This window comes from Glycine soja, chromosome 10 (assembly GCF_004193775.1).
Source record: "Glycine soja cultivar W05 chromosome 10, ASM419377v2, whole genome shotgun sequence".
In the NCBI taxonomy this organism is placed as follows: Eukaryota; Viridiplantae; Streptophyta; class Magnoliopsida; order Fabales; family Fabaceae; genus Glycine; species Glycine soja.
In genome coordinates, this window is record NC_041011.1 from 45,126,950 (window position 1) to 45,153,678 (window position 26,729).

The 26,729-nt window shown below is 30.4% G+C and overlaps 3 protein-coding genes across 3 annotated transcripts; 2 read left to right on the forward strand and 1 right to left on the reverse strand.

Moving 5' to 3' along the window:
* Window positions 1-4,514: 4,514 nt before the first annotated feature.
* On the forward strand, window positions 4,515-5,039 carry LOC114372604. The gene has a single exon (XM_028330251.1). The coding sequence runs from the start codon at window positions 4,635-4,637 to the stop codon at window positions 4,773-4,775; it is 141 nt and encodes a 46-aa protein (XP_028186052.1). The 5' UTR covers window positions 4,515-4,634; the 3' UTR covers window positions 4,776-5,039.
* An 8,167-nt stretch (window positions 5,040-13,206) lies between these two features.
* On the reverse strand, window positions 13,207-17,648 carry LOC114370492 (SUPPRESSOR OF GAMMA RESPONSE 1-like). Its single transcript, XM_028327851.1, has 6 exons — window positions 17,563-17,648; window positions 16,434-16,569; window positions 15,277-15,463; window positions 14,709-15,193; window positions 13,686-14,081; window positions 13,207-13,584 (listed from the first exon to the last, which is right to left on the reverse strand). Exons 1-6 carry the CDS (start codon window positions 17,568-17,570, stop codon window positions 13,528-13,530), a joined length of 1,269 nt encoding a protein of 422 aa, XP_028183652.1. The 5' UTR covers window positions 17,571-17,648; the 3' UTR covers window positions 13,207-13,527.
* A 6,139-nt stretch (window positions 17,649-23,787) lies between these two features.
* LOC114370702 (leucoanthocyanidin reductase-like) lies at window positions 23,788-26,421 on the forward strand. Its single transcript, XM_028328095.1, has 5 exons — window positions 23,788-24,055; window positions 24,196-24,336; window positions 24,961-25,198; window positions 25,319-25,522; window positions 25,874-26,421. The coding sequence occupies exons 1-5, from the start codon at window positions 23,855-23,857 to the stop codon at window positions 26,179-26,181; spliced, it is 1,092 nt and encodes a 363-aa protein (XP_028183896.1). The 5' UTR covers window positions 23,788-23,854; the 3' UTR covers window positions 26,182-26,421.
* Window positions 26,422-26,729: the final 308 nt, after the last annotated feature.

Genomic DNA, 26,729 nt, shown 5'->3' on the forward strand with positions numbered 1-26,729 from the left:
TATGTTTCTCTTCTTTTCACCGGAATCCACCTCATTTTGGGGTGTACATTTATCATTACTCTAAAAGAAGCTTTGTGTAAAGAAAATTACATTCCCATCTGTGATATGCTGGTAAGAGAGGACAGCAGAAACTCCCTAACCAAGTCAAAATTGATCAAAACTAAAATCCTTCGCAGTTGTTGTACTGAAGAAACATGTGGTGAGTTTGTGCCGTACGAAACAAGCATGAAGAAGAGGAATGGAGATGGGGTTGAGGCTTAAAGGCTCTGAAAGTACATGTGACTATTAAATTACTATATATGTTGATTATACCGCAGGCAATGGTATTGTGAATCACGAGAACTTCACGTGTAACTCTGACCTCCTTCTTCAGCACAACCGACCAATTCTTTTTTTGAAGTTTCAATATATGCTGATACTATGGTTGGACCACTTTGATCCCCAGACATTAATGTTACACCTCTCTCTGTATTTCAACAACTTTGTGCAGGGAAAGTTGCTTGAGTTTATTATATGTTAGAGGAAAAAAATAGACAAAAAAGTTTGCTTTGTTAACTCTTGATAATAGGGAAGACCTTATACCTGGAGGTGAAATACAAGAAATGAATTGATGAAAATAAATTAAGAGGATTGTGAGCCCCTTTGTCAATTATACTTTGGTAAAATTATAGATTTTGTTTCTACTAAAACTTCTGCCATGAACACGGGAAAATTTGTGAAATGAGGTGATGATCTGCCAATCTTTGAGACAGTATCAGATAAACTTTCTGTAAAAATTATTGACGGAGATTTGTGCAAAATTTCAAGATAAAGAGGAATTTTGTATCAAACCAACATGATTGAGAAAAGAATGAATAAATTTTCAGAAATTTAAGGACTAAATTGAAATATGAAGCAAAAATAACGCGGGAATAAAATAGTAGTTTTTTAAGGGGGAAAAGTGAAAAGTAAACACTGTAGTTATTGCTCAAAACGCGAGAGGAAGAAACATCAGATTATAGCTAGTCTTACTCTCTGTTTGATAAATCATTTCTATTCAATGAGTTGTCACAATGTATAGGACATGCATTTCTGTAAACAGGAAATAAAAAGAAAAGGAAATTAATAGTTACTCATATTACAACTAAGTAAAATTGGCAATTAGATGTGTTGGGATTTAGGTCCACTAGACAGAGTAATTCACTTTATAAAGTAAAGAATCATCAAGTGTTAGTGAAAACAAATCAACCGTGAGGACATGAATAGCAAGTCATAGATATACTGAGATATTAAATGTAGATTTTTACATTATTTTACCATTTCTAACATTAGAGGAGTCAAATATGATATGATGAGGTAGTTCATCCAATACTTAACAGAGGTGCTAACGGGTTGTGAAGTGATGATGGCATTGGCTGCTACAGTGAAACTTGTGTGTCCATGTTAACGTAGATGGTAAAGGTGGAGCTTATGAGCACTTCACTCCACGTTAGAATCTCATTTAAGTATTAGATGATAGGTTAATAGATGAACCAAAATTATGTAATAATTTTAAAAATAGGAGATTCAAATTGGGAATTCGCTATACCAAAAGCACTTATAGTACGCGTGCTGTTAAACTTTTTTTTTTAAAGGAATAATGCTTTTAAACCTAAAAATTATTAAAATGAATTTTGACTCTTTAAACAAAACTTTTTTATTTTAATTTTAAATATATGTTTCGTTCTTATATTTTATTGTTTTTTTTTATTTTTTCCCTTCAAATTATTTTTTTTCATGCCCTTACAAAATTTGTTTATTTTATTTTTCATTGTTAAGACACTTTAAATAATAATATTTTGAACCGTGAAAAAAATATTATTTAAAGTGCTTTAAAGACAAAAAAAAAATAAAACAAACATAATTTATATGGATTAAAACAAGAATAAATAAATTTATAAGAATAAAAATGAAGAAAAATACTAATTTGTAAGAACTAAAATATTTAAGTTTTTATTTTATTGTATTTTCAAGTACTTTCTTAATTTTGTCTGTCAATTTTTTTTTTCATGATTTGATCTCTCACTATTTTAATTCATTTATTAACCTAATTATATTGTGACGTGCCTTACTTCAGCCCATCTAGCTAATCTGACACTTTATTGCACTCTTATATTATCATTTTGGTGAAATATTGAGTGTTAAATTAATGAAAAAACTAAAATTACACAATTAAAATAATAGGGATCAAAGTCAAAAAAATAGAAGATAAATTTTCAAAATTGAAAAAAAAAAACTAGGAAACCTAAAAATGCAATTAAACTAAACTTTTTCATATGTAGGTCGTGCAAGAAAAATATAAAACATGACGCCCAGTTTTACACTTATTAAATATTTTAAACAATATAATATAACCATTAGTTTTTTTTTTTCTTTTTGAAGGAAAAATATAACCATTAGTTCTAATTTCAAAATCAATCCATCCTATATTACCTATAAGTTAAAAAAACTCGTAATAAATGTTAAATAAGTAAAAATAAGTTAGTACATTAATTTTATTAATACCTTAAATAAATATAATGTTTATTTAAATAATAAAAAATGTATGAAATTTGGCAGATTAAGCTATTCTAAACCCACTCTTTCTGGATGAAACGAGTTGAGTACTCAGGACAGGAGTTGAGGACAGAAGAAGCTGGTAGAAGCAACAAATTCCTGACAAGCGAATAATTCAATATGAGGTGCTTAAAATTGCATGAAGACTGAACAAAGAAAGAATTAAAAAAAAAAGTAGCAAAGAATTATTATTAGAACAAGCCGTTGGAAAAAGGTTGGCACCTTGAGTGGTTTGGGGAGAGCACGAGGTAGAGCAAGTGGATTATCATAATTTAATTTAGTCATTCACTTAAACTGGTTTTTAATCACACTTAAAATAAAATCTCGTGCCCCCTCTTATGGAATCTTAGTCAAAAGCTTGAAACTTACATCACTTCTCTTCGCCCTCTATGATGCTGCATTAGAAAGAAAAAAAACTTTTCTCCCTTTTGATTCATTACAATAGCAAAAAAAAAAATCATGCCTATGCAAAAACCACTTCAGCTTGTTTTTAAGTGTGATTAAAAACCAAGTGGATTATCAACTGGTATTTATTTGGATTTCTTTTTCTAATAATAGTTTGGATTCCCTATAAGGAGAAACAAAAAATACAGTGTGAAGGTGCAGAAAATGTTCTGGCCTATCATCTTGTGTACGAAATTGATTGGATATCCATCATGCAGCTTTTCCCTACACATTTTTAACTAAGCTCAACAAAATCTCCTATCTAATACTAATTCCTAAGAGAGGCCAAATAATTAAATTAGTGTATCTGATTAAAAGAGAGGCTGAATTTTTAAATCTTCTAACTAACTGAATTTTTATATTTTGGTTCCAAACCATCTATTGAGCATGTCTTCATCTGGATTATTATAATTTATTAATAAACCTTATTTTCTTCAAACCAGTGAAATTGAAGTTTTATAGTGTGTTTCGATTCACGGTAAGGGATCTAAAATCACAATGACACTATAAAAATTTAGAAGCAATTTTGTATTGTTTTGCCTTCAATGTAAAAAAAAAATTGATTTTGAAAGACGCACTTGAGATGTCCAATTTTTAACGTAACAAGGAGATATTGGAGATTTTATATTGACTAAAAAATCTCATCATAAAAACTAATTTTGTAGAGTTGAATTAGATTTAATTTAAAATTTATAAAAAGCCAAACTAATTATGCTATTCGTTAGGAATGAGGTTAGGTTCACCGGTTTCTGTTTCTTGAGTGATCAGCCAAGACCAAGAGGTTCAATTATTTATAAATTCTGTGCCATTGGATAAACATGATAAGCATGATTTTTTTACCCGTGGAAATGTAAACTTTGATATTGAAAATGACAGCTGGGGCCCTAATTATGTGCACCTTTTTTAGATCAAGTCAAGGTAGTAATAAGATAGTCCATTATGATCTAATCTAAAGCCCTTTCTAATGGTTGTTGTTATGAACTCTTTATGTGGGATTCAGCAAACCCTTACCCAAACCCCCATCCATCAGTCACTTCCCTGATAATGTGGATCCAACGAAAGATATAAGATAGAAGAAAAAAAATGACAAGGCTTTTTGAGTTTTGTCCTGATGGGCAACCATAAACTCCTCCATCATGCACAGATTAAGGGCAGCTTAATAAACTAAGATAAAATGCTACCACATAGTTTTGGAAGTGGGAGACCCCATTATGTTGGTGGGTGGTGCCTACACATAGGACTATAGAGTGTGACATAGCAATGCAAGAAAGAGAGGCCTATCTGAATTTGCTTGTGGCTTTTTTTTTTTTTTTTTTTACCAATTCCTGGTTATTAGGGTAAGGATTCCCAAATGGTGAGGGGTGGGGCCCAATTGCTGTTTGTCTGGTGGGTTTGGAGGCACTGCACAACCTTTCATGCCCCATCGGTATCTCTTTACTCGACCAATGTGAGATAGGACCACAACTCTTCAACTTCTATAAGAACCCCCTCACCCCTCACTAAACAAACTCACTCACAACACAACACAACTTCAATTCAAAGCTTCAAGCTATAAGCCCAACAAAGCTTAAAGAAAAAAAGATAAGAAAACCAAAAATATTACTAACTCTTGAAAAATGAAAATGGGTAGTCCTAGCATGGGAGGCTCAAAGAGAAGGCTCTCAAGCAGAGGGCTTGGAGGAGCCCTTAGGGAGCGAAGGGCAAGGCTTTACATAATTAGAAGGTGTGTGGTCATGCTCCTCTGCTGGCATGACTAGAATCCCAGCTTGATTTCCATGACTATGGAACAAGATTTGGTTATTTTCTCTTTGTTTTATTCTTTTCTTCTTCTTCCTTTGATTCATAAGGTGGAGTGTATATAGCTGACGGCTGGTTATTTGTGGGAGAGATGTAACAATTTTTTGTATGGATTGCTGGCCTTATAAATACATATATGGCTTGGCTTTATGTACATCAGAAATAACAGTGAAATTATTTATAACAATTCCAATTTTATCATATATTCAAAGCCTATTTCACTATTCATTCTGTTAATTATATTCTTTAGCTTTCCTTTGATTTCTCCTTTCATTTCTTTCTTTGCTGTGGCTGGTTGATTTGGATCATTCTCATGTCCTCCAAGGTAATTGATTGCATGCTTCCTGACTTGTTCTTCATCTCTCCTCTTCTATCCCTCTCTCAACACCGGTTAGATTCATGGGGGAAATATATTTCTTAAAAAATAAAGCTTATAAATAAGTTACTTAGTTAACAGCTTGTGCATATTCAGAATCTTGAACAAAATTTATATCTTAAGCATAGATGCGGTATTTTGATCTTTTATGAGCATACTCTGTGGTTGTAAAATTGAAGAGTGGTTCTAGTTAAGGAGTTTTAGTCCCCAAAAACCCCTTTCTTAACAGAATTTCGGGTGGTCTTCGGGATTTTTTTACAAGTTTCATGACAAGAGGCTTTATTTTGCCATGTTCTTATGTTGCTTAATTTCAAACACATACCTTCCCACAGATATGGAAACCGGGAAAGAATCATCTAACATGGTGTGTTTTCTTAGGTTGCTGGAAATATTCAATATTCAAGAAAAATAAGAGTTAATTCCATTTGAATGCTTCTTTCTACAATTTCACTGAACTGCAACAGTTGTACAAATGATACATTAATTTTATATTTTTCAGCAGTTGTGTGTCAAAGCTAAGATCTAATTTGTTAAACTTAAAACTAGTCTAGACTCAACTACACTAGTTTTGGCTTATGAATGAATTACCTTTCAACTTAGTAATTAAAGAAAAAATAGTACATGGATAGGGAATACATAGATTTTAAACTCATAATTTAATATAATGTAAAAGATAAAATAAAGATCTACATCTTTTTTGGTAACTTCTTTTAGTATGAACATTTCACTTAAGTAGAAAAAAGTAGTCCCGACATATAGACTTTTTTATATAAAATTACGACAAAGGTATTGATTAAGACTACCTGGCGTCTGGCAAACTATGATTAGTGGATCCAAATTAAAAATTAACGAAAAAAAGAGCTTAAGAAACAAAAAAGATGTTTTATGTGTAAGATTAAATTAATAGCAAGGGGCATCAATAATTAGACGTTTGATGTAGGCCCGTTAATCATTTGAAGTGAAGATTGTGTTCATGACTCTAAAATTGGAACTGTTAGCATAGTTGTTACATTTTATATGGATGGCTTTTGGAATCTACCTTTTACATCTTTTACCCAAAAGAGCGGCATCTATAATGTGTTTGCAGCTTGAACTCAAAGCGTGACAGAATTCTTTTTTAAAGTTATATTGATATGTTAGTTCCTGAATTATTTGTGAATTTGAAAATAGTTTTATGTTTTAAAAGTTTGTGATTAAATTCTCAAATTTATATATTATATTTGATTGGGTCTTTAGATTAGGATTTTATCAGAATTCCGTTAAATTGAATGAAATAAAAGAACTTATTTTTTAAATAATTCAGAAATTTAATGGATAATCAAACAAGTGATTATGATTTGATCCTTCAACGCTTCAAAACTTTTTAATATCTTAATGAAGATAAGAAATGTTTTGTCTAGTTGAAGAGAATTTTAATTCAAGGATTCAATTAAAAGTGCTTATAAGTTTAGAGACTTAATTACAAGCTTTTAAAGTATACCTAACTTATTTTAATAATTTCAAATTCAACTAGTATATTAATATGTATGTTATCACCGAATGCATGCATCAATTGATAAATGATTATTTTAGTATATTTAATAGTTTTAACTTTCAAGTTCGAAGCCTAAAAATTCAATTTTGGTAAATATTTATAAAAAGAACTTTGTTATTTATAATATTTTTCTTAACTTAAACATGATTTTCCTTAACAAAAAATACTTATTATTTAATGTATTTAATGATTGAGCCTCTTTCTAAAAGTAAATAAAGCAACCCACTTATGATGGTTAGACACTATTGGGAAACATGAATTGAGTTCAACTAATAGGTAGGACAAAGACCTTGGTAGGTGTGCACTAACAAGAAGGTTGACATGAATCGTCTTGTTCTCCCATTTTGATGAAATTGGGAGTGTAGTTATTCTCTTGTCTTCAACCTAACAACATTAGATAAAGTCTTTTAATGGAAATTTATTAGTTTTCAATTCATTCAACTTAGTCTAAATGTAAATATAAGTATTAAGGAAAATAGGTGTTTTTTTTTTTCAGTCTCAAAGAAAAAGAAGTGTTTCCTTTTTGTCCAGGAGGAAGAAGGTAAAAAAGAAAAATAGAAGTGCTCTTATTTTCTTTCTCTCTCTTTTTTTTGTTTGAAAAAAAAGTGTCTAAAACACTACTAGACACCGCACTTTTAGCTAAACCAGGCATCAAAAAGCTTGAGTTTATGGTCAAATCTTTATGTATGGTGGGTCTTATTGAATTATTGGCTTCCAGCCCACTTTCACGTGTGCCACGTATCAAGATGAATGGACCCTACACCTGTAACTAATGCCCCTAATTCTTTTGTCTGCTTGAGGATGATGAATACTGACCAAAAGAAAAAAAAAAAGATTTATCAACACAAAAAGATAAATGAATGAATACAATTAATAAATGTGTAGGATGTGAACTATTGAAGTTATATAGAAGTATTGGAAATTGAATCACGATAAATTAGAAATTTAATTTGCAAAATTGTTTTTCCCTTGCGGTATAGCTTTATCGATTTAATTTTGTAAAATTAGTAGTTGAATATATAGAACTTATATCAATTATGTCACGCTACCAAAAAATAAATATCAACTATGTCATTTTATAAAATTGAAATGCGAAAAAGATTGAGTGAGTGAGATACAAATTCTCTAATGTACGAACTGGCTTATAAAAGGATGAAATTTAAATATTAAACTAATAAGAAAAAATTATTTAAAAACTAAATTGTCAATTTATTACTTAACAAAATAATGTTAGGGATGCAGGCTTTGTTGGTGTACAATAAGGGTAACATCATAAATAAATGTGTTTCAATGGGTTGTTTATTGAATTTAAACATGAACGATGCACACGTGAGACTTGAAGAAATGATTTTAATTTTTTTATGATATATATTTAGTTTAACTATTAGTTATTTTTAATCACTATATTTTGTAACACTCAATTTTTCCTAAAATAAATAAAAATATTTTTATTTAAAAATAAATAGAGTTTTAGAAAAAAAAATATTATTTTTGTAATTAAAGAAATGATGGGAAAATAAATTTATTAATTAAAATAATAATTTTTGAAATAAATAAAATAAATATATGTTTTAGAAAATAAAGAAATATTTTAATAGGTTATTTATTTATTTATTTAAAAGGAGTTAAATAGAGTTTTTTATATAAAACAAATAAAGTAAATAATAGGCACCCTAACTATAGCAGTGCAAAAGGAGGAAAAGTTTGAGAAATCTTAATAGAATGGTTTAATTAAGTGTTTGACTTTGGATGTTAGAAACCTAGAAAATTGGAAATTCTTGATTCTTGCATGTTTTCTTGAAATTGATTGAGGGGTTTTATTCCCCATAATGTGAACACATGTTCTATACTATTAACTGAATGAATAAATGAATGTGTATATGCCTTCAATGTTGGAAGATTGATATTGTATGATATATATATATATATATATATATATATATATATATATATATATATATATATATGATGTATGAAAGGTGATAATGTATTAATGAGAAGGTATGATGGAACATGTGTGTATGACAAAGTGTGGGATTAATAGGTTCCTCAATGTGATTATACATGTTGTTGTGAAGTGTAAAGTGATGACATTAAGTTGTAAGCTATAAACTGTACAATCACACAATTGTAATATCCTTTAAGGGCGATGAGTATTGTGATGTGATCTACTGCGAGAACCTAACAAGTGGAATCATTTTGAGGCGCAACGAATTAAAATGATTTTGAAAACAATTGAGTAGTTGTGCGTGTTACATAGTTCATATGTAAAGTTTGTGTTTATGTCATGTATATATCAATACTATGTGATGTATATATGATTCACGAAGTGTGATAACATGCTATTTTGGGATTATAACATTGTGATTGAGATTAAGTGTATGTAATAAGTTGAGTATGTGTTAAATTGTGAGATCACATGTGTATTGAGATGTTGTGTGCATTGAGTTATGAGTTATGAATCGTACAATCACACGACTGTAAGACCCTTTAAGGACAATGAGTGACGAATATTGTGATGATGTCCACTATGGGAACCCAACGAGTTGAATCACTTTGAGGCGCGATGAGTTAAAATTATTTTGAGAACAATTGTGGAGTTGTGTGTTTTGTATAATTCATAGATAGAATCTGCGTGTTAAAATATTTTCTGATTTAGACCTGAATTAGGAGGGAGTGAATATACCTGATTTGAGGGCTCCTTTAAGTCTGAGCCGTCTCACATGGTTGGAGTATTCTCGCAAAATATCGTGACTCTGACTGGTTTCCTTATGATTTTACCGAGTGAGAGTGATTTGACTTACCAGTGTGTGGTCTGTTTTGTCATGTAGTTCTAGGCGTTCGACGAAGTTTTTTACTTACATGATACTACATTGCATATAAGATTGAGTCTTAGTGTATCTATTGCATAACGCCTATATAATGATCGTTGTGACTTGTTACGTGATGGTGTGTAATGAATTATGTGAGTGTGAGATGTAGTGTTGTATTTAAGATATGTTATTGTACTTGAAATGTGTTGTTTTGAACACGTAATTAATATGAAGGTGTGAAATATGATTTTACGCAATGATTGATAAAATGATGCAAATTGTGCTAAATTGAACTTGTTATACTTATATATAATCTGGGACAAAGGATTTTGACTCAAAGAAATGAACTTAATCTAATTTTGTTGGTTCAAACTACAATATAAAAAATTAGATTGTAATAGATTTGGATTTAGCCACATAGGCTGATAATGATGAATAATTTTCTTATTGTCTAGATCTTAAACTTGTTAATTGTAGTGTTAAAGTCATTGCATTCAAAGTATTATTACCTTAGCTTGCATGAATCTTATGGTTTTGTTCTTAAAAAATACTTTATAAGGTTGAGAGAATAATATTTCAAAACAATTCTTAGCCTAGATTTTTAAATGATATAAGATTTTTTGTGTATTGAAATGTTTTTTCTTGTTGAGGCCAAGACGATAAAGGATCTTATAGTTCAGGTGTGTGACCTATGTCTTTTTTTTTTTTAACTTTAATGTTCTAACCTCAAGTTTATCGTATCATTAAGGTCATCACATCAAATATATTGTTTATTTTGACATTTTTACGAACCTCATAATTTTATCCTTAAAAAATACTTAATATTTTAAGTATAAAGTTTATAATGCAATAAACTTAAGATAAAAACATTAACATGTGATAAAAGGCAGGGACCATACATAAATGTCTTCTAATTTGTTAGGCTCGATTGGGGGTTAGTGTACTGTTATACCAAAAAATGACTCAAATAACTTAGAAATTAAGTTTAATGACAAATTATAAACATCTTCCTTTCTTAATTAACTCATCAAAATATCTTTTAAAGATAAAAACATGAAAATTCATACAAGTAAAAATAGACAATATCTCAAATGTAATGAGTCTAATGATACAATAAACTTAAGGCATTATTTTGGACTTAGTTCACTAAAAGCATAACTTATGAAAACATATTATTTTATTTCATATTCATTTATAAAAAATAACTTATACATATAAGCTTATAGGGCAGGCACATATTTAATAAACACTTATTAAGTTGTTTACTCAAACACACCCTAATTATATATTTTTTTATAAGGATAAAATTGTTTTTGTAATAAAATATTATTATAAGTAGAAAGAGAGGGCTCAATTCTTACTTCTTTTTTTTTTATATAATTTAAACAGCTTAAAAATATACTCCTTTTCTCTGTCTCCTATTTTATCTCAATCCAAATATTAATATTCGACTATGGGCCGAGAATATTCGCAATGCAGATAAAAACATGAGTATAAAAAGTTCACATCATGAAACCAAAAAATATATTGTTTATTAACTTGAAGAACACAATAAGCAACAATGAAAACTAACTAATATGATGAGTCAAAATGTTGTGTTGTGTTGTGTCTGTGGATGACATAGACCGGGGAGAGAGAATGGTGTGGTCAAATTGCAGGCTTAGGGCACCCACGTGCGCCTCCCTTATCCTAAAGCCCCACCACCACACCACGTCCTTTTGATTCTTTTCCAGTCACACCTTGTCTTGGTCCCCTCCCTCTCCTTTCGTTTCCATTTTTGATACATCCCCCTCTCCTCATTTTATATTTCTCTCTTATCCCTTTTTTTTCTTCTTCTTCTTTATAACTATTCTTTCTTATCCTTTAATAACAACCATTACCATCATTCCACAAGTGAATGAATGTTGCACACATTTTGTCAATATGTATCTATATAAAATTAATATATTAATGACTATAAAGTATAAAGTATCCAAATAAAAGTGTCTTCAGATTAAAACCCGTGCTTCATTTCATTGTTTCCCCTGAAAGTAGGGAGGGAGAATAAAATGTGTAACAAAAAGTGCTGATTCTTACAAGTTTATAGAATATATTACATGTGCTCAGTTAATTCGTCAACATAAATTAGATTAGATGCTGTTAAACGAGACACCAACAATTTTGCATGGTGTTGATGAGTCAGACCCCTAACAGAATGACATTCCCTGTAACTATTGCCTGACACAATAAACAATAAAATACCCAAGAATCGTGATTAGTAGTGATTAATTAAAGGAAGTTTATTAGAATCTTGAGACATTGCTTTAGACTTTTTCTTTTCGTGTTGATATAAAATATTGTTGTAGATATTTTCTTCCAAATGTTCGGGATCGATAGCAAAATCCACCTTAATGTTCATATTAAGATTAAGACCTATAATTTCATAGCCAACATATATGATGCAATGTTGCTATTGGTGACAAAGTCATTAAAAAAAAAAACTAACGCATTGCTGTTCTTTTTATCCAACAAGCATATAATTCAGACGTTAGAGATGCTGTGCAATATGGGAAGAAAAAGTATTTTGCGCTATAAACTCCAAAGAAAGTAATATGATTGGATTGACTTATCTGCCCCAATGAACTGAACCAAAAACAAGTTTAATTTTGTAGCTCGTCATTGTCTAAGCCAGATCATTTGTCTGTGAATAACATCACAGCTAGCATTGTCTTTGATCTAATAGTCAGATATTTTGAACACTATGAACTAACCATGGTCGGTTTATGTTGCCTCGTGAAAGATTGCACTAGAATGAGAGACATAATTTCATTATGATTTGGATTGTCCATGTTAGATGACCCACAATTTTCTTCTACAAAGACCGCAGAGGAATCATTTATAGTGTCTGTCTCTCTTGTAGAATAACACATTAAGATGAAGGAATCCAAAGCTAACAAAGAAGGGGGAGGGAAGGGTTTTCAAATGTTTCTAGATTTACAACTGCATTGGGGATAAATCAAGACAAAGGCAAGGCAAGAAGATAAGATGATCAACTCATAATTGTATGATATTATTATGCATCAGAAAATACACTGTTCTTACCTCTCCAAAACTAGTAGCATGATGTCAATAGAGAGTAGAAACAAACTTATTATGTTCTGATTTTTATTTTTTTTATTTGTGGGAATAAAAAACAAGTAACAAAGAATTTAAACAACTTTCATGTTTTGTTCAATCAACTGAACTAAACTTTTCTCAATTATTATGCTCTGATTAAATAGAAAGTATAAAAAAAAGGTTTGAAAGATTAACCAAGTTATTTAGATTGTTAGAAAGTTTTACATGGTTTGTCCAACTTATATATTTATTGAACAACTTTGCTTAAGTTGTTTATTTTTTCACAACAAAGCCAGCATTAAAAATCTTAGTACTTTTATTATCACTTTATGACACGCCTTGGCCAGTTTGTAAAGAAATAATTAAAAAGGATTCGGTATTGTGCTCTTGCGGGGCACTCAACAGTCCCAAAAGGCATTAATGCTACCCGTGAAAATGAAAGCATGCTCGTGGGTAGCTCTTGCAAGTTACAAACCAACACAACCTGGAATAAACTGTTAACACTTTTAATGTTCATGAATCTGGCACCACTACAACATTTTTTTTTCAAGTGTTTAATGGTAGACAATGCATTTGACTATAGGGACATTATACTTCAAAGGTTTTAAAAACAGTAATAAACATGTGTATCTTTCACTTTCAGAGTGAGAAACACGTGTCTGTATACATGTGGGCAAGTCAGGTCCACATCAAAGATCTGAGAACCTAGAAGGGACATACTTATAATTTCAGCATGGTTAGTAAAAGTATCAAAACACAAGTTCACTGCCTTCCATTACATCCCAAGTAATCAAGCAAAGTAACAGTTCAATTTTGCCCTGATCCTAAAATGAGAAGTTCTCAAAAAAAATATTACAAAAAACTTTACTTCCCATTTGAGGTGAAGAACCATATTAGTCAAATGCTTTGCTGGCACACCAGGAAACAAAGCTATCCTGTGAACTGAAATCCTACAGAAACAAAAAAATGTATTACCAATGAAGAAAATTAGGTAGTAGTGACAACTAAAATGAATTCAATGTAATGCCGAATCATAGGAACATGAATATACCAGCTGACTTAGTTGAAATTCTGAAGGTGGTGTCTCAGGCACTACATTTGCAGTGTCAAGGACAAGATTTTGACACTCTTCGATATCTTTCTTCAGATGCTCTGGTCCTAGATTAGCATAAACAGAAAGACTAGATGGTTTTTTGTGCTCATTTTCCCCATCCCTCTTGGGAGACTGGCTTTGAAGGAGATCATCACACAAGAACAATGCTTCGACAAGTTGTTGTGAGCTCAACAGATTCTGTGACTCACTATCCCACCATTTTGAGTCTTCCTCAGCATTGTTTTCTATATTATCTATCCCTTCATTATTTTCAGTTTCTACTATCAATAGATCATCTTTTGCAAGATCTTCACAATCAGCCTGAAGGTCCTCCAAACAATCTGTCTGAGGATGCTTTTGAATAATATTGTGCAGAAGACCAAAACAGAAGAACAAGAATTATCAACTTCTGTAGGTGCTATTTTTCACATTTCCCACCAGTGGCCACTATCAAAACTAATCTCACAATTTTTAAATCATTGTCATTCAGGTCTTAAAAAAATGACATCAAGAATCTTAGCAAAGTGGTCAGGTGACATTTCAGTATTACACTGTTAATAGCCAAGAACAATTATAAGTGTATGAAATTATTTCAGAGAATGAGCAACAAGTAAGCATGCATCTATTGGTAGCAAAACCATATGAAATAAATATCTACTCTAAAAAAAAACTAGATCATAGCACATCCTTTAATCAAATTAGCCTAATTCACTAAAACAGGAGAAAATTAGATATTTGGTGGCATAGAAATAAAACCACAAATAGACCTTTTATATTAGATTAATAGCAACTTTCATTTTGATTTTGACAACTTAGTAAAAGACATGCCAAATATTATTAAAAGACATGCCAAATAGAACTTACATTTTCATTATGTGATACATTCTCTTCCTAAAACAAAGAAAAACACGCAAGAAGAAAATGTGTGGCATATGATAAAAAAAATTACATTTCCTAAGAAAGCACAGTTTGAGGTTTTACCTGAGGAATGTGATGTGATTCTTGTCCTAGGTCTAGATTTGACCATCGATTTTCAATACGAGGAGGTTCAGGAGTCACAGATTTGGGAGTGACTGGATCCACTTTAACTGTAGTTGCTTCAGTGATTTCAGGAATATCCTGGTCACCCTTTTCACCAAATTTGACTTGCTGCTGCTGGTAAAACACTTTAGAGATAACATACTCTCCATCCTTTTCATCCTCTTCTGTTCCTAGATGATATTGATGCATAACCCAATTAGTTTTCTCAGGTTTTCCTCCTCTCACTGGGCTTATATACAGGACCATAATCTTTTTACAGCCTTTCTGAACCCCATTCAAGATGACAGGTTTAGTCCTTCCAGTCTTGTGCCAGCGGACATCACCAAAATCCTGACCACATATCTTTCGACGCTTTCGACTGCCAGTATTATAAGCCTTGATTGCTCGATGGAAAAGGTGAGAAGCACTTCCATCTTGCTTGACACCTAAATTTTATAACCATATAACTATTTATATTGATTGAAAAATAATCCAGTATTAAGGTTTGAATAAAACTCATGCTATCCACCTGGTAAATGTTGGGGATGAGTATAACAAATCCCATCATCCACTTCAAGAGAAGTAATAAATTCATCAATGAAAGGGTGAGGTTTTGAATTTCCAGCACCAACTTTTGCAAGCAAGTGCCATATTATCTCTTGATCAGATGGATCAAATTTAACACCTAAAGGTAGTCCAGGCCATTCTTGGGCTACCTAACAACATAAAGTTTCAAATGTAAGAGAACACCTACAACTATGAATGCAATACTTGGGGACAAAAGAATGAAGTCTTGAACTTATATGTATAAGCAAACTCAATAATGCTAATAAACTTTTAGGACACATTTCATGGACTCCAGAAATATGGCAAGTAGCACAGTTAAAAATAAGAAAAACAGACACTCAAGTAACAAACATTTGAGATCATGAGTATGTGTTCAAGAAAATGGTACTTGGATAATGCCTATAGCCCTCTAGTTGGTGTCTTGTGTCAAATTTAAATGCTTATACATTCAAAAGTAAAAAGTAAGTGATTCATCTCTTGTTAATTCTTAAGTGGTAGTTAAGGATAAATCATTTAAAGTTATGTAGTTGCTGCTATTTTCAACTACATAACACATAAACTTCGTACCCCATTGCCCAGAGGCTCTTCGCTATGCGAAGGTATGGGGGAGGGATGTTGTACGCAGCCTTACCCTTGCATATGCAAAGAGGCTGTTTCCGGATTCGAACCCATGACCAACAAGTCACCAAGGCACAACTACATAACACATACATGTAAATATTTAAATGCTTTTGCATTAATACTTCACATTCGATCCCGTTAAGATAAATCACTTTCTTCATTTTTTTTTCTTTCTTTCTTTATAGCAGCTCTAACTAAGGCATAACTGAAAAACATTTTCTTTTTCATATACAATCACTCTCATAGAAGATCACTGTCAAAACTCAGCAAAGAACCAAAAATACTATCAAGACTAGCATAATTATGATAAAATGTAATAATGAATTGAAAAGTAAACAAACACACAAGTACAAAACTAGAGGTGAAGGAGGTGGAGGACAAACATTTTACATGAAACAAACCTTACATGCACAATTGCAATATCTATATCTATGCAGAAAAAATGTTCCTGTGAAATATACTCTGAAACATGAAAGCTAGATAAAAAGATACACATACATCACTGTTGTCAATAACATGGTGACAACTTGGACAAGCTCTGGAAGGATTGCTTTTCCATATAACTTTACCACATGTTCCAGAGGCATTCTTTATTTTGGTTGCAATTCTACTTTTGTCCACCAACCATGATGGTCTGCATATACAAGTAGAAACACAATTTTAACAATCTGAGACAATGCATCACTTCAGAACATAAATCATAATAATCAGAAGGTCCAAAAACTAAGATCAAAATAACAACAAGAGTCCTATATCTTGAGCTTCCAAAGGATAATATCAAGAAAGAATAAATAAAAAATAGTCACAAATACAAGTGATAGAATTAATAAAAGACTAATTCAAACAAGGGAAAAACACTTGACCCTCTAAACTTAGTACAAAGATGGCTTAAAAACTCAGGAAGACATACAATCTAAGAGGCACATCAGAATAAAAAATTTATTATTTGACAGGAACTACCTAGGTCAACCAAGTAAAATTTGACATTTTTAACAAGAATTGACTAACTTTCAGATAAACTTATTATCAAGGTTTTAAATTGCAGCCTTGCGGTCCTGGTTTCATCACAATCCTTGATATTGCAGAGAAATGCCACCGATGTGACGACAATCGCACTTGCGGATACTCTGAAAACCTTGTCATTGCAGCCAAAATAGCGGTGGTGGAACATTTTTTGAAAACCTTGCTTATGATCAACATGATTGATCACAGAGAAAATTTTCCAGAAAAGCTATTTTACAGTAAAAAAAAAATTAAGAAAAACCAAACCACGAGCATGATCAAAACTCAGGTAACACTAAGCAGCAGGCTTCCATTTCAATTATATTTACAGAAAATACTAAACTAAAGAAGGGGCATTCCACTACTATCCGCATCATCAGAAAAAGGGTGAAGAAAAGCTGAACTTTCAATTGCTCAGGGTGATCTTCTATTTAGTTCTCACTAATAGAAGAATGAAAAGAGCAGGGACAAAGCCAACTCAGAAAAACCCAAACGAAACTCCATAAAGGTATGATCTTTACATGAAAGTATCAAACCTCATTTGCAATATAGAAAGAGAAGCACAAGACAACAGTGTTCTTGTTCGATGATGTTTGAAAGTGAAGCAGAGAAGGAAAATACTTACCCAGCCATAGGAAAGAGAGGTTGGAGAATGATGCTTTCACAGGTGTGAGTGTGAGAGAGATTCAAAACCGTCTCTTTAGTATTCTCTTTCCCTCTCTTTGATTTTTTTTTTTCCTTTTAGTTTTTTTCGTTTTTAAACGCAATTTTATATTATATTCTTATCAGAATGTTTGTGATTTATAAAGGAGGTTTTTCTATGTTTTAAAAAATATTTTAAAATGGGTAAAAAGTAATTTATTAAGAGATTTTGAGTTCATTTATTTAAACTTTTAAAAAAAATTAAAATGTATATATTATCTATTATCTTATATATATACTAGTATTTTACTATATGTAGCATATAGGATAAAAAATATATTTTTATAAAACTAAAATTTATTATGAATGAATATTTTTAATATATATACCATATTTTTAATTTACGATAAATAAATGTATTTTTATTGTTGTAATTTATTTTAAAATTATTGAAACTTAATTTAAAAATAAAGATGAAAATAATAAATTGATAGAGATAAATAAATAGTTAAAAAAACAAGTATAAAGATAAGGAAAAGTGATTTGAACTAATCGATAAAGAATTTTGTTTTTACTAAACATTAAATCAAATAAAAATTGACATTAAAATTAAGAGGTATAATTAGAAGTAATAAAATATTAAACATTAAAATTAAATGAATCTATACAATATAATATATAAATGAAAATCTAATCTTATTAATTCATACAAGTTAGAATAATCTCAAAGCGCAATTTCAAATAGAATTTTATCCTACTTGACAACATCATTATGCTTCTTATCATTTTTGCCACTACACACAAATCAATTTATGGATAATTTATGACACAAATTATTTTGTAACCCAAATTAGAAGAATAATTTGTAAAAGTATGAAGTCATGAATGACAATTGTCTTTTGGTATAGAATGCTTGTCTATCTGAGCTTAGATTTCATATGTTTTCTGATGCAATATGATCTTATATTATCAGAAATAGTTAGTTTTTTTTTTAAAGTTTTTTGTCAACCTAATTATTTCCTTTTGACTGCAATGAAAAATATGATATTATATTTCTTTTTGTCTTACATATTTTTTCTTTATCCCGAGATAGATAAAATAATTTTGCTTGTACTTTACATAATTTTGTGCAAATTATTAAATTTTGTTCAGGGGTGGATCTAGTTGGAGCAGGGGGCCTTATTTTTTTAAAAAAATTTCTTATATGTTAACACTTTTTAATATAAGATTGGTCCCCCAATTCTTTTAATACAAGAATATATAGGTGTTGCTGAGTACACTAGGTATATTGCTAGCTCACTCAGTATTAAAATAAAATTTTAAAAATATCCTTAAATATTTTTTGTTTCCTTTTAAGTAAATTTTTTTTATATAACTTATTGATTGATTAATTCGTAAATTTTATATAACTTATGGATTGGTTAACCCGTATAAGTTATATGGATTACATGATCCGTATAATTCATACGAATTGATTAAACTGTATGAATTATAATTCGTATGAATTATACGGATTACGTAATCCGTATAATTCATACGAATTAGTTAATTTGTATGAGTTATATAGATTATGTAATCCGTATAACTCATACAGATCAACTAATACATAAGAGTTATATGAATTTTTAAATTTTTTAATTAAAAAAAAATATTTGATTTTTTGAATTTTTTTAAATTATAAATATTTTAATATGATTGTTAAAAAAGAAGCAATAACTATTTAAAAACAAAAATAAAATCAGTATATTTACAATTAAAAAACAATTACTATTTAAAAACATAATTCAAAATAATCTTTTTTTATTTAAAAATTAAACAATAAGTATTTACAATTAAAAAAACAAAAAATGCTATTTAAAAACATAATTCAAAATAATCTTTTTTATTTAAAAATTAAACAATAACTATTAAAAAAATCAAAATAATATTTTTATAAATAAAAAACATTTACCATTAAAAAAAAATAATTTATTAATAAATTAAAAAACCATATGGATTAGTTAATCTGTATGAGTTATACGGATTAACTAATCTGTATAACTTAATCTACATATCTCATACAGATTAGGTAATCCTTATTTGTTATATGGATTAACTAATTCGTATAACTCATAAAGATTAGGTAATACGTATGTGTTACACGGATATCAAATGCGATCCTAAATCACAAAAAAAAAACTTTACCTTGATGATGGAAAAGCACGACGGTGGTGTAGACGGCCTAAACGAAGCCAATGGAGGCTGATGACGGTGGTGACGCGACAACGATAACACAAAGACAGAGTAGGAAAAAGCTGCGTTGCGGTGAAAGCATGTACAGAATGCGCGAGGGAAATGAGAGAGAGGGGGTTTTTAAAATTTAAGTAAAGGACATTTTTACCACTTCATTTAAATTATTGGGTGCACAAACAATATTTCAGGGTGCATCTAGCAACACCCCAAGAATATACATGATGGATGTTGTATATAAGCCCATTTGGTCATCACATGGTTCCGTTCAACTGCATTTAAAAAAAATGCAGGCCAACGGCAAGTCCAAACAAACTATTTAAAAAAGTAAAAAGAAGTGAATTGCCTTGGACTTGGTAAGTGGCGTAATTGTACAGCAAATACTATCTGTGTTCAGAATGTGCCTCAATGTTCCAACTGTGTCAAAATGTCCTAGAACGAGATCATACATATATATCGCCATGTATGACAATCCTGAGAATCATCGTCTATCTTTGTTGTCTTTGTTCTTCCTCTTGACTAGTGTTCGAAGAAGACGACTTTATATATAAAATGTATTATATGAGAATGATCTTTTTTTTATGTAAAAATGAGAATAATTAATTTTAATCTTTAGATTAAAATAAAAAATCAAGAATATTATATTTTAAATTCAAATTAAAATTTTATCTAATCATAATTTTTTTTAAAGATTTATCAAATAAAAAATTAAATATCTGAGATTTAATTTTGATGAATCTTTTATGTTGATGTTTTTTCGATGACTGTTTTGCCTAAAGTATTTAATTATATTCCTAGATTATGTATGTTCTGAGGTGCAACAAATTCTTGTTATATATAAAACCATGATTTAAGCAAAATGGGAGTAATTTGTTTTAAAATTTAGGGGGGCAGGGGAACTGTAGGCTATCTTGTATGGGAAATAATAGCTGCACAAAATATGCAAAGATTACAAAGAATCTATGTAGTTGGCCACAAGTACTGTGATTTGTGCAGTTTAATAGTTTATGGATATATAATAATGTAATTTACTGTGATGGATATATAAAGAACTATAACAAATTTTGCCACCTTATATGCTTGCTAAGGCCGCTAGTCAAATAGTATGATTAGAAACAAGAAATTAGTTTGGAGTGAGAAGTTGCAAATTGCATAAATAAAGTAACTCAACACATGACTTTCATTATATTATTTCAGATGCATATATAAACGTTTAAGAGAAGTTGCAATATTCCAAAATTAATGCAACAAGTAATGTGTTGCTGTGACTGAATGATATCTGGTGATCATAAAATCCATATGGCTGCACCTGCACCACTAGGAAATGCGCTGTCTACATAACTGCTTCCAGCTTCCAATATGTATATATACAACCAAATACCTCAAATGTAACAAATATTAATGGTGTCTGTTGCTATGATTGAATGACATGGCATGCATGTGAGACTTGTTTGTAATGGCATCTGAACTTGGTGCGGAAATTATAAGGTTATACCACGTTTGTTAAAGGCTTGTTGCTCCCGAATCTTGTACTCTTTTGTCTTTGACAAATATGAAGGCTTTTCACTTGTACAAAAAATTAATTATGTTTCTTGTGAATATTGCAAATGACAATAACATTGAAGAGCTTGCTCAAATATTTAAAAAAGAAATGTTGTTATGACATAATGATAGGTGACGATGAGAGCAAGCAATCGTGAGCCTAGTGCTGGGTATGCTGTGGAGTGGATTGTGTTATGCACCTCTCCTTTGAGAAGACAAACTAGTCTAAAAAACAAAAATTAATTTACTCTAACTTACCTAATAGTTTTTTTTATAACATCATATTTTCTTAATTCAATCATTAAATTAATCAAAATTCAAAATTAAATGAATTAAATTTATAAAAATTAGTATAATAATTTTAAAAAAAAGACTCAGATGAGAAGAGATACATACTCAGGTGAATTCTTTCAAGAAAAGAAGACTGGGATGTGTTTGAAACACAAAACATGTCAATCCATGCTTCATTTTTAGTCCCACTTATTATCCACAAATTTCAAAATCAAATTAATGGTCTACAAAACTCATTTTGTAAAAGGAATGGTGAAAGTTCTTTTGCAAATTAAGATGAGTTTTGTGCAGACTTTAATTTACAATGGTTATCCAAACATACATTAAGAAATATAAAACAACAAGTGCATGTGTTTTTTGTCAACTTGTTGTCACGAGAATTAAGTGAACACAAAAGAAAAGGTATATAGATACTTTTGCTATTAACCCCCGGTTGAAACAAATATACAAACATAGTCTAAGTTCTTGTCTTACTTTTTTGTGGCGCATACCTTCAGAATGTCAAATGCCACTTTAGGTTTGATCAGACAGACACAAATTTAATTCTCGTGCGTGCTCTTGCAATTTTACCCCCACCATCTTTGCCTCTTTGGCCGATAACGGAAGGTCATTATTTCTTCACATCATTATCTTATTCGAGTTTAGTACATAAAAACGTTATTGCATTTGGATTTTTGACGTTTGTAACAACAAGGAGTCTTAATCAATAGACAGTGGTTTACGAAAAGATGACATAAAAGAAATCAAAGTTAAGAATAAATATGAATTTAAATGAAGATTTAATTAAAAAATAGAGTTTTTTTTTTTTTGGGAATCATCATGGTATTAATACATAGTATACTTGGACCAACGATATATTGATAATATAAAATAATGTATATTTTGTTTTAACTTATAAAAATTATGTTTTCAAAATTTAATTTATGTATGTACTATTAAAGTATTTTTAAATAAACATCCAATAATTTGTGTCATCAATATATAATAAATAAATAGATTTCACCAAAAAAATATATAATAAATAGAATGTCATAACAAAATGATCAAATTCTGTTAGTTATTTGCGTAAAAACATATATACTGATAATACATATATATTAAATTTATTGTTTTCTAATGTCTTGAAAAAATAAAAATGAAAAACAATTATTTTCCTTAGTAAACACTTCGCTAGTTATATTGATTTTGTATTCAATTTATGTCATAGATATATATCTCGTTTGTAAGCATCCACTAATTATAGAGCATCATAATTTGAATGCAAATTTATTTAATTATTATCTTTAAAATTTAAATAGAAAATTTGATATTATTGATTATTTTAAAATTAATCTATCGTAAATTTTTTTAAAAAAATTACGTGTCAGAAGCTATTGGGCTTCGTTTGTGTAATAATTAAGTTTTTCAGAAAAAATATGTTATGATACAATTTATTATTTTCAACTTATAAGAAAGTAATATTAATCTTTTTAATTTTATTTTTTAAATTAAATATCTTCATAAATTTTTAAAACATGTTTTTCTTTAAAATGGAAATTTTATATAATAAAAAAGACATAAATAAATGGATCTTAAATTCAAGCAGCCGTGCAATGATTTTGATTAAAAAAATAATTCCTTATTCTTTTCCTTTTCTTTTTTTAGTTTTCACGACATTTGTGGACGAAAGATGCAACTATCTATCAGTCAAAGAAGGCATATATTAAGGACGAGGGGAGATAGCATTCTTAAATTTGGTAGAAAAGCCAAAAAATATTTCTTTTATGTGTAATAGATATACATAACTTCTTTTTTTGTCTAAAGTGATAGTAATGAAGTTTTAACATAAAATAAAATCTCATGCAAATTCTCCAAATTTTTCACTAATAAGTCCATTTTGGGTATATATATAAAACCTTTGAGCACTTGAATCTGATATTCTTCTATGTATAAAAAAAATGATATTCTAAAATTCGATATGACAATCTAGGCAGAACACTCCCACTTATATTTTCAGTATGAGGTAAAGAGTCATGTGTGTGTTGAAGAGTAGATGAAAAATATTTGGAGCACTAGTGCACTACATGCATCACACTACCCCTAATGTAACTATTTCTTTTTCTAGCTCTAGTAACGTACACTTGTCCTATATAAACCACCTAGCACCCTTTTGGTATTGCATGCCCAAATTGTCATCATAACATAACTCTTTCAATATTCAATATTCCAGAAGCATGGTAACTTCACCACCAGCCATGCCCACCAAGGGTCGTGTTCTCATCATCGGAGCAACAGGTTTCATAGGCAAATTTGTGGCCGAGGAAAGCCTCATCTCAGCACACCCCACTTATTTGCTTGTTCGGCCAGGACCTCTTAACCCTTCCAAGGATGCCATTGTTAAAAACTTCCAAGACAAAGGTGCCATTGTCATTCACGTAAGTCATCATATTTTGTATATTTAGTTGACTTATGTGAACTTTTTTTTTTATGATAAACAATATGTTTAAAAGAATGTGGTAAGTTTCATTAATTTCTTTTCATAGATAATAATCTGTTGTGTTGTATTTTGTGGCAGGGTGTGATAAATAACAAGGACTTTGTGGAAAAGATTTTGAAAGAGTATGAAATAGACATTGTCATTTCTGCTATTGGGGCCAAGAGCTTGCTGGATCAGCTTATACTTGTTGAGGCCATGAAATCGGTTAAGACTATTAAGGTACAATTTTACTCTTTTCTAGTAATTTTTTAAATGGAAAATTCCTCTTTTTTTTTTTTACATTTTAAAAAATGAAAACAGTTGGTTCATGCACCGACACAAATATAAATAATAAATTAAGTACGTTTCATTTTGTAGCAGAATGTTTTTTCTTTATTATATTGTAACTATCGAAACAAATTAATGACAAAAAACCGTTCATGTAGCAAGAGTTACTACGTCTATAAACTTTATACTATTGAAAAAAAGTCCATTTACTGTGTGATTTATCCCACCGAAGAGTACGAAGTAATGTAGTGAATAATGTTTTTTTATGGGCAAATATTAATTTGTTAGTTTTATTAGAAATGTCAATTAAGAGGATTTGAAACTACAATCTCTCTTTCTCCCTTCATCCTTTTCCATTTTCCAGCCACTCAACCAATCTTATATCTCATAATAGTGAATAGGGGTATTGATGTGATTTTCATATGGAGAGACCCTACCAAATATTATGTTCAACGGCATCTAAACAGCACAAGTCTCTTCACTGTTAAATCATTACTATTTATTTACTAACTTTTAACCAAAAGATGTTCAATGTTTAGTGTAGAATCTCTTACTTGTTATAATGCAATGTTGCAGAGGTTTTTGCCTTCAGAGTTTGGGCATGATGTGTACAAAGCAGATCCTGTGGAGCCAGGTCTAACAATGTACAAGGAGAAGCGACTGGTTAGGCGTGTGGTTGAGGAATCTGGGATTCCATATACCAATATCTGTTGTAATTCCATTGCTTCTTGGCCTTACTATGACAATTGCCACCCATCACAGCTTCCTCCACCTTTGGATCAATTACAGATATATGGTCATGGCAATGTCAAAGGTATAATAAGTAAACAAAAACAACTACTACTCCACACATTTATTGAACAAATTGTCCTATCCCTGAAATCAACTATCACTAAACAATAAACTGTGACATTTTTTTTCTTCATGTGTGCAGCTTACTTTGTTGATGGCATTGATATTGGAAAGTTCACAATGAAGGTTGTTGATGATGCCAGGACAGTCAACAAAAATGTTCATTTTCGACCATCTAACAACTGTTACAGCATCAACGAGCTAGCTTCTTTGTGGGAAAAGAAAATTGGCCTTACAATCCCCAGAGTGACCATCTCAGAAGATGATCTTCTGGCAGTAGCAGCAGGTTCAGTCATTCACAAATTCCTACTCTTTTGTGTCTCATAAGTTTGACCATATTTTGTGATTTATGTTTATAAAGAGGGAACAGACCCCTATTTTAGTCCCTATTCATTACTTTAGTACTTTACAAAAGTTTGATTTTACAAAATACCCTTTTCCGTAATCTTTAATGTGAGAATAAATATCACAAAAAGAGATTAAAGTGAATGATATTTACTAAAAGATTAATTTGTAAAGCCAAGATTAAATTGATCTACAATTATAATCTCAAGTACTAAAGTAGGGTATGTGTACTCATTAAAAGCATTCCTCACCCACACTGCATGAGTATTACTTTTGATGTGTGCATGTGCAGAAAATTGCATACCGCGAAGTATTGTGGCATCTTTCACTCATGACATATTCATCAAAGGTTGTCAAGTTAACTTCAACATAGATGGACTTGGTGATGTTGAGATTAGCACTCTCTATCCTGATGAAGCATTCAGAAGCTTGGAGGATTGCTTCGAGGGCTTTGCTCTTATGATCGATGACAAGATTAATAAAGGGGAAAATAAAATTACCGGCACAAAATCTGTAGTGGAAGCAGTGCCATTCACAGCTTCCTGTGGAGAAGAATCACCTCCTCAAAAATGTTCTAACTTTGTTGTTACCAATTACTAGGCTTTGGTGAGGTGGAAATGTATTGAGTCATTAGAAATGGACCTTTTATGTTGATGTTATTTCGAAGACTGTTTTATCTAAAGTGTTTTATTGTATTCCTAGAGTATGTTCTTAGGTGCAACAAATTCTTGTTAGTTGTTACCTGTTACTCTGCTTTGGTGTCAAATCTTCGTCTAATTGTGTAACATTTTAAGAATTACTATTCACCGTCATGAAGCGCTGGACTATATAGTCTATATAGATGTTCTTGAAAACCTTACTCCTATTTTCTTTCTGACAAAGGTAAAAGTAAATAAACTTTTTGTAATAACACCAAAATTTAAGCAAAATGAGTAATTTGTTTTAATAGTTGCACAAAATATACAAAGATTACAAAGAATCTAAGTAATTGTGGCCCCCCACAAGTACTGTGATGTGAGCAGTTTATGGATAAAAATGTAATATATTGTGATGGACACTGTTCAGTTGAAGCTAGGCGATAAGAAGAACAATAACAGATTTGACTTACGTGCTATCCGTCAGTCAAATAGTAGAATTAGAAACAAGAA

Coding starts and splice junctions, on each gene's coding strand:
- LOC114372604 (XM_028330251.1), top strand. CDS start 4,635: ATGAAAATGGGTAGTCCTAGCATGGGAGGCTCAAAGAGAAGGCTCTCA.
- LOC114370492 (XM_028327851.1), bottom strand. Junction 15,464..16,433: donor ATGTTATTGACAACAGTGAT/GTATGTGTATCT, acceptor TTATGTTGTTAG/GTAGCCCAAGAATGGCCTGG. Junction 14,082..14,708: donor AATCACATCACATTCCTCAG/GTAAAACCTCAA, acceptor ATTATTCAAAAG/CATCCTCAGACAGATTGTTT.
- LOC114370702 (XM_028328095.1), top strand. CDS start 23,855: ATGGTAACTTCACCACCAGCCATGCCCACCAAGGGTCGTGTTCTCATC. Junction 24,056..24,195: donor AAGGTGCCATTGTCATTCAC/GTAAGTCATCAT, acceptor ATTTTGTGGCAG/GGTGTGATAAATAACAAGGA. Junction 25,199..25,318: donor TGGTCATGGCAATGTCAAAG/GTATAATAAGTA, acceptor TCATGTGTGCAG/CTTACTTTGTTGATGGCATT.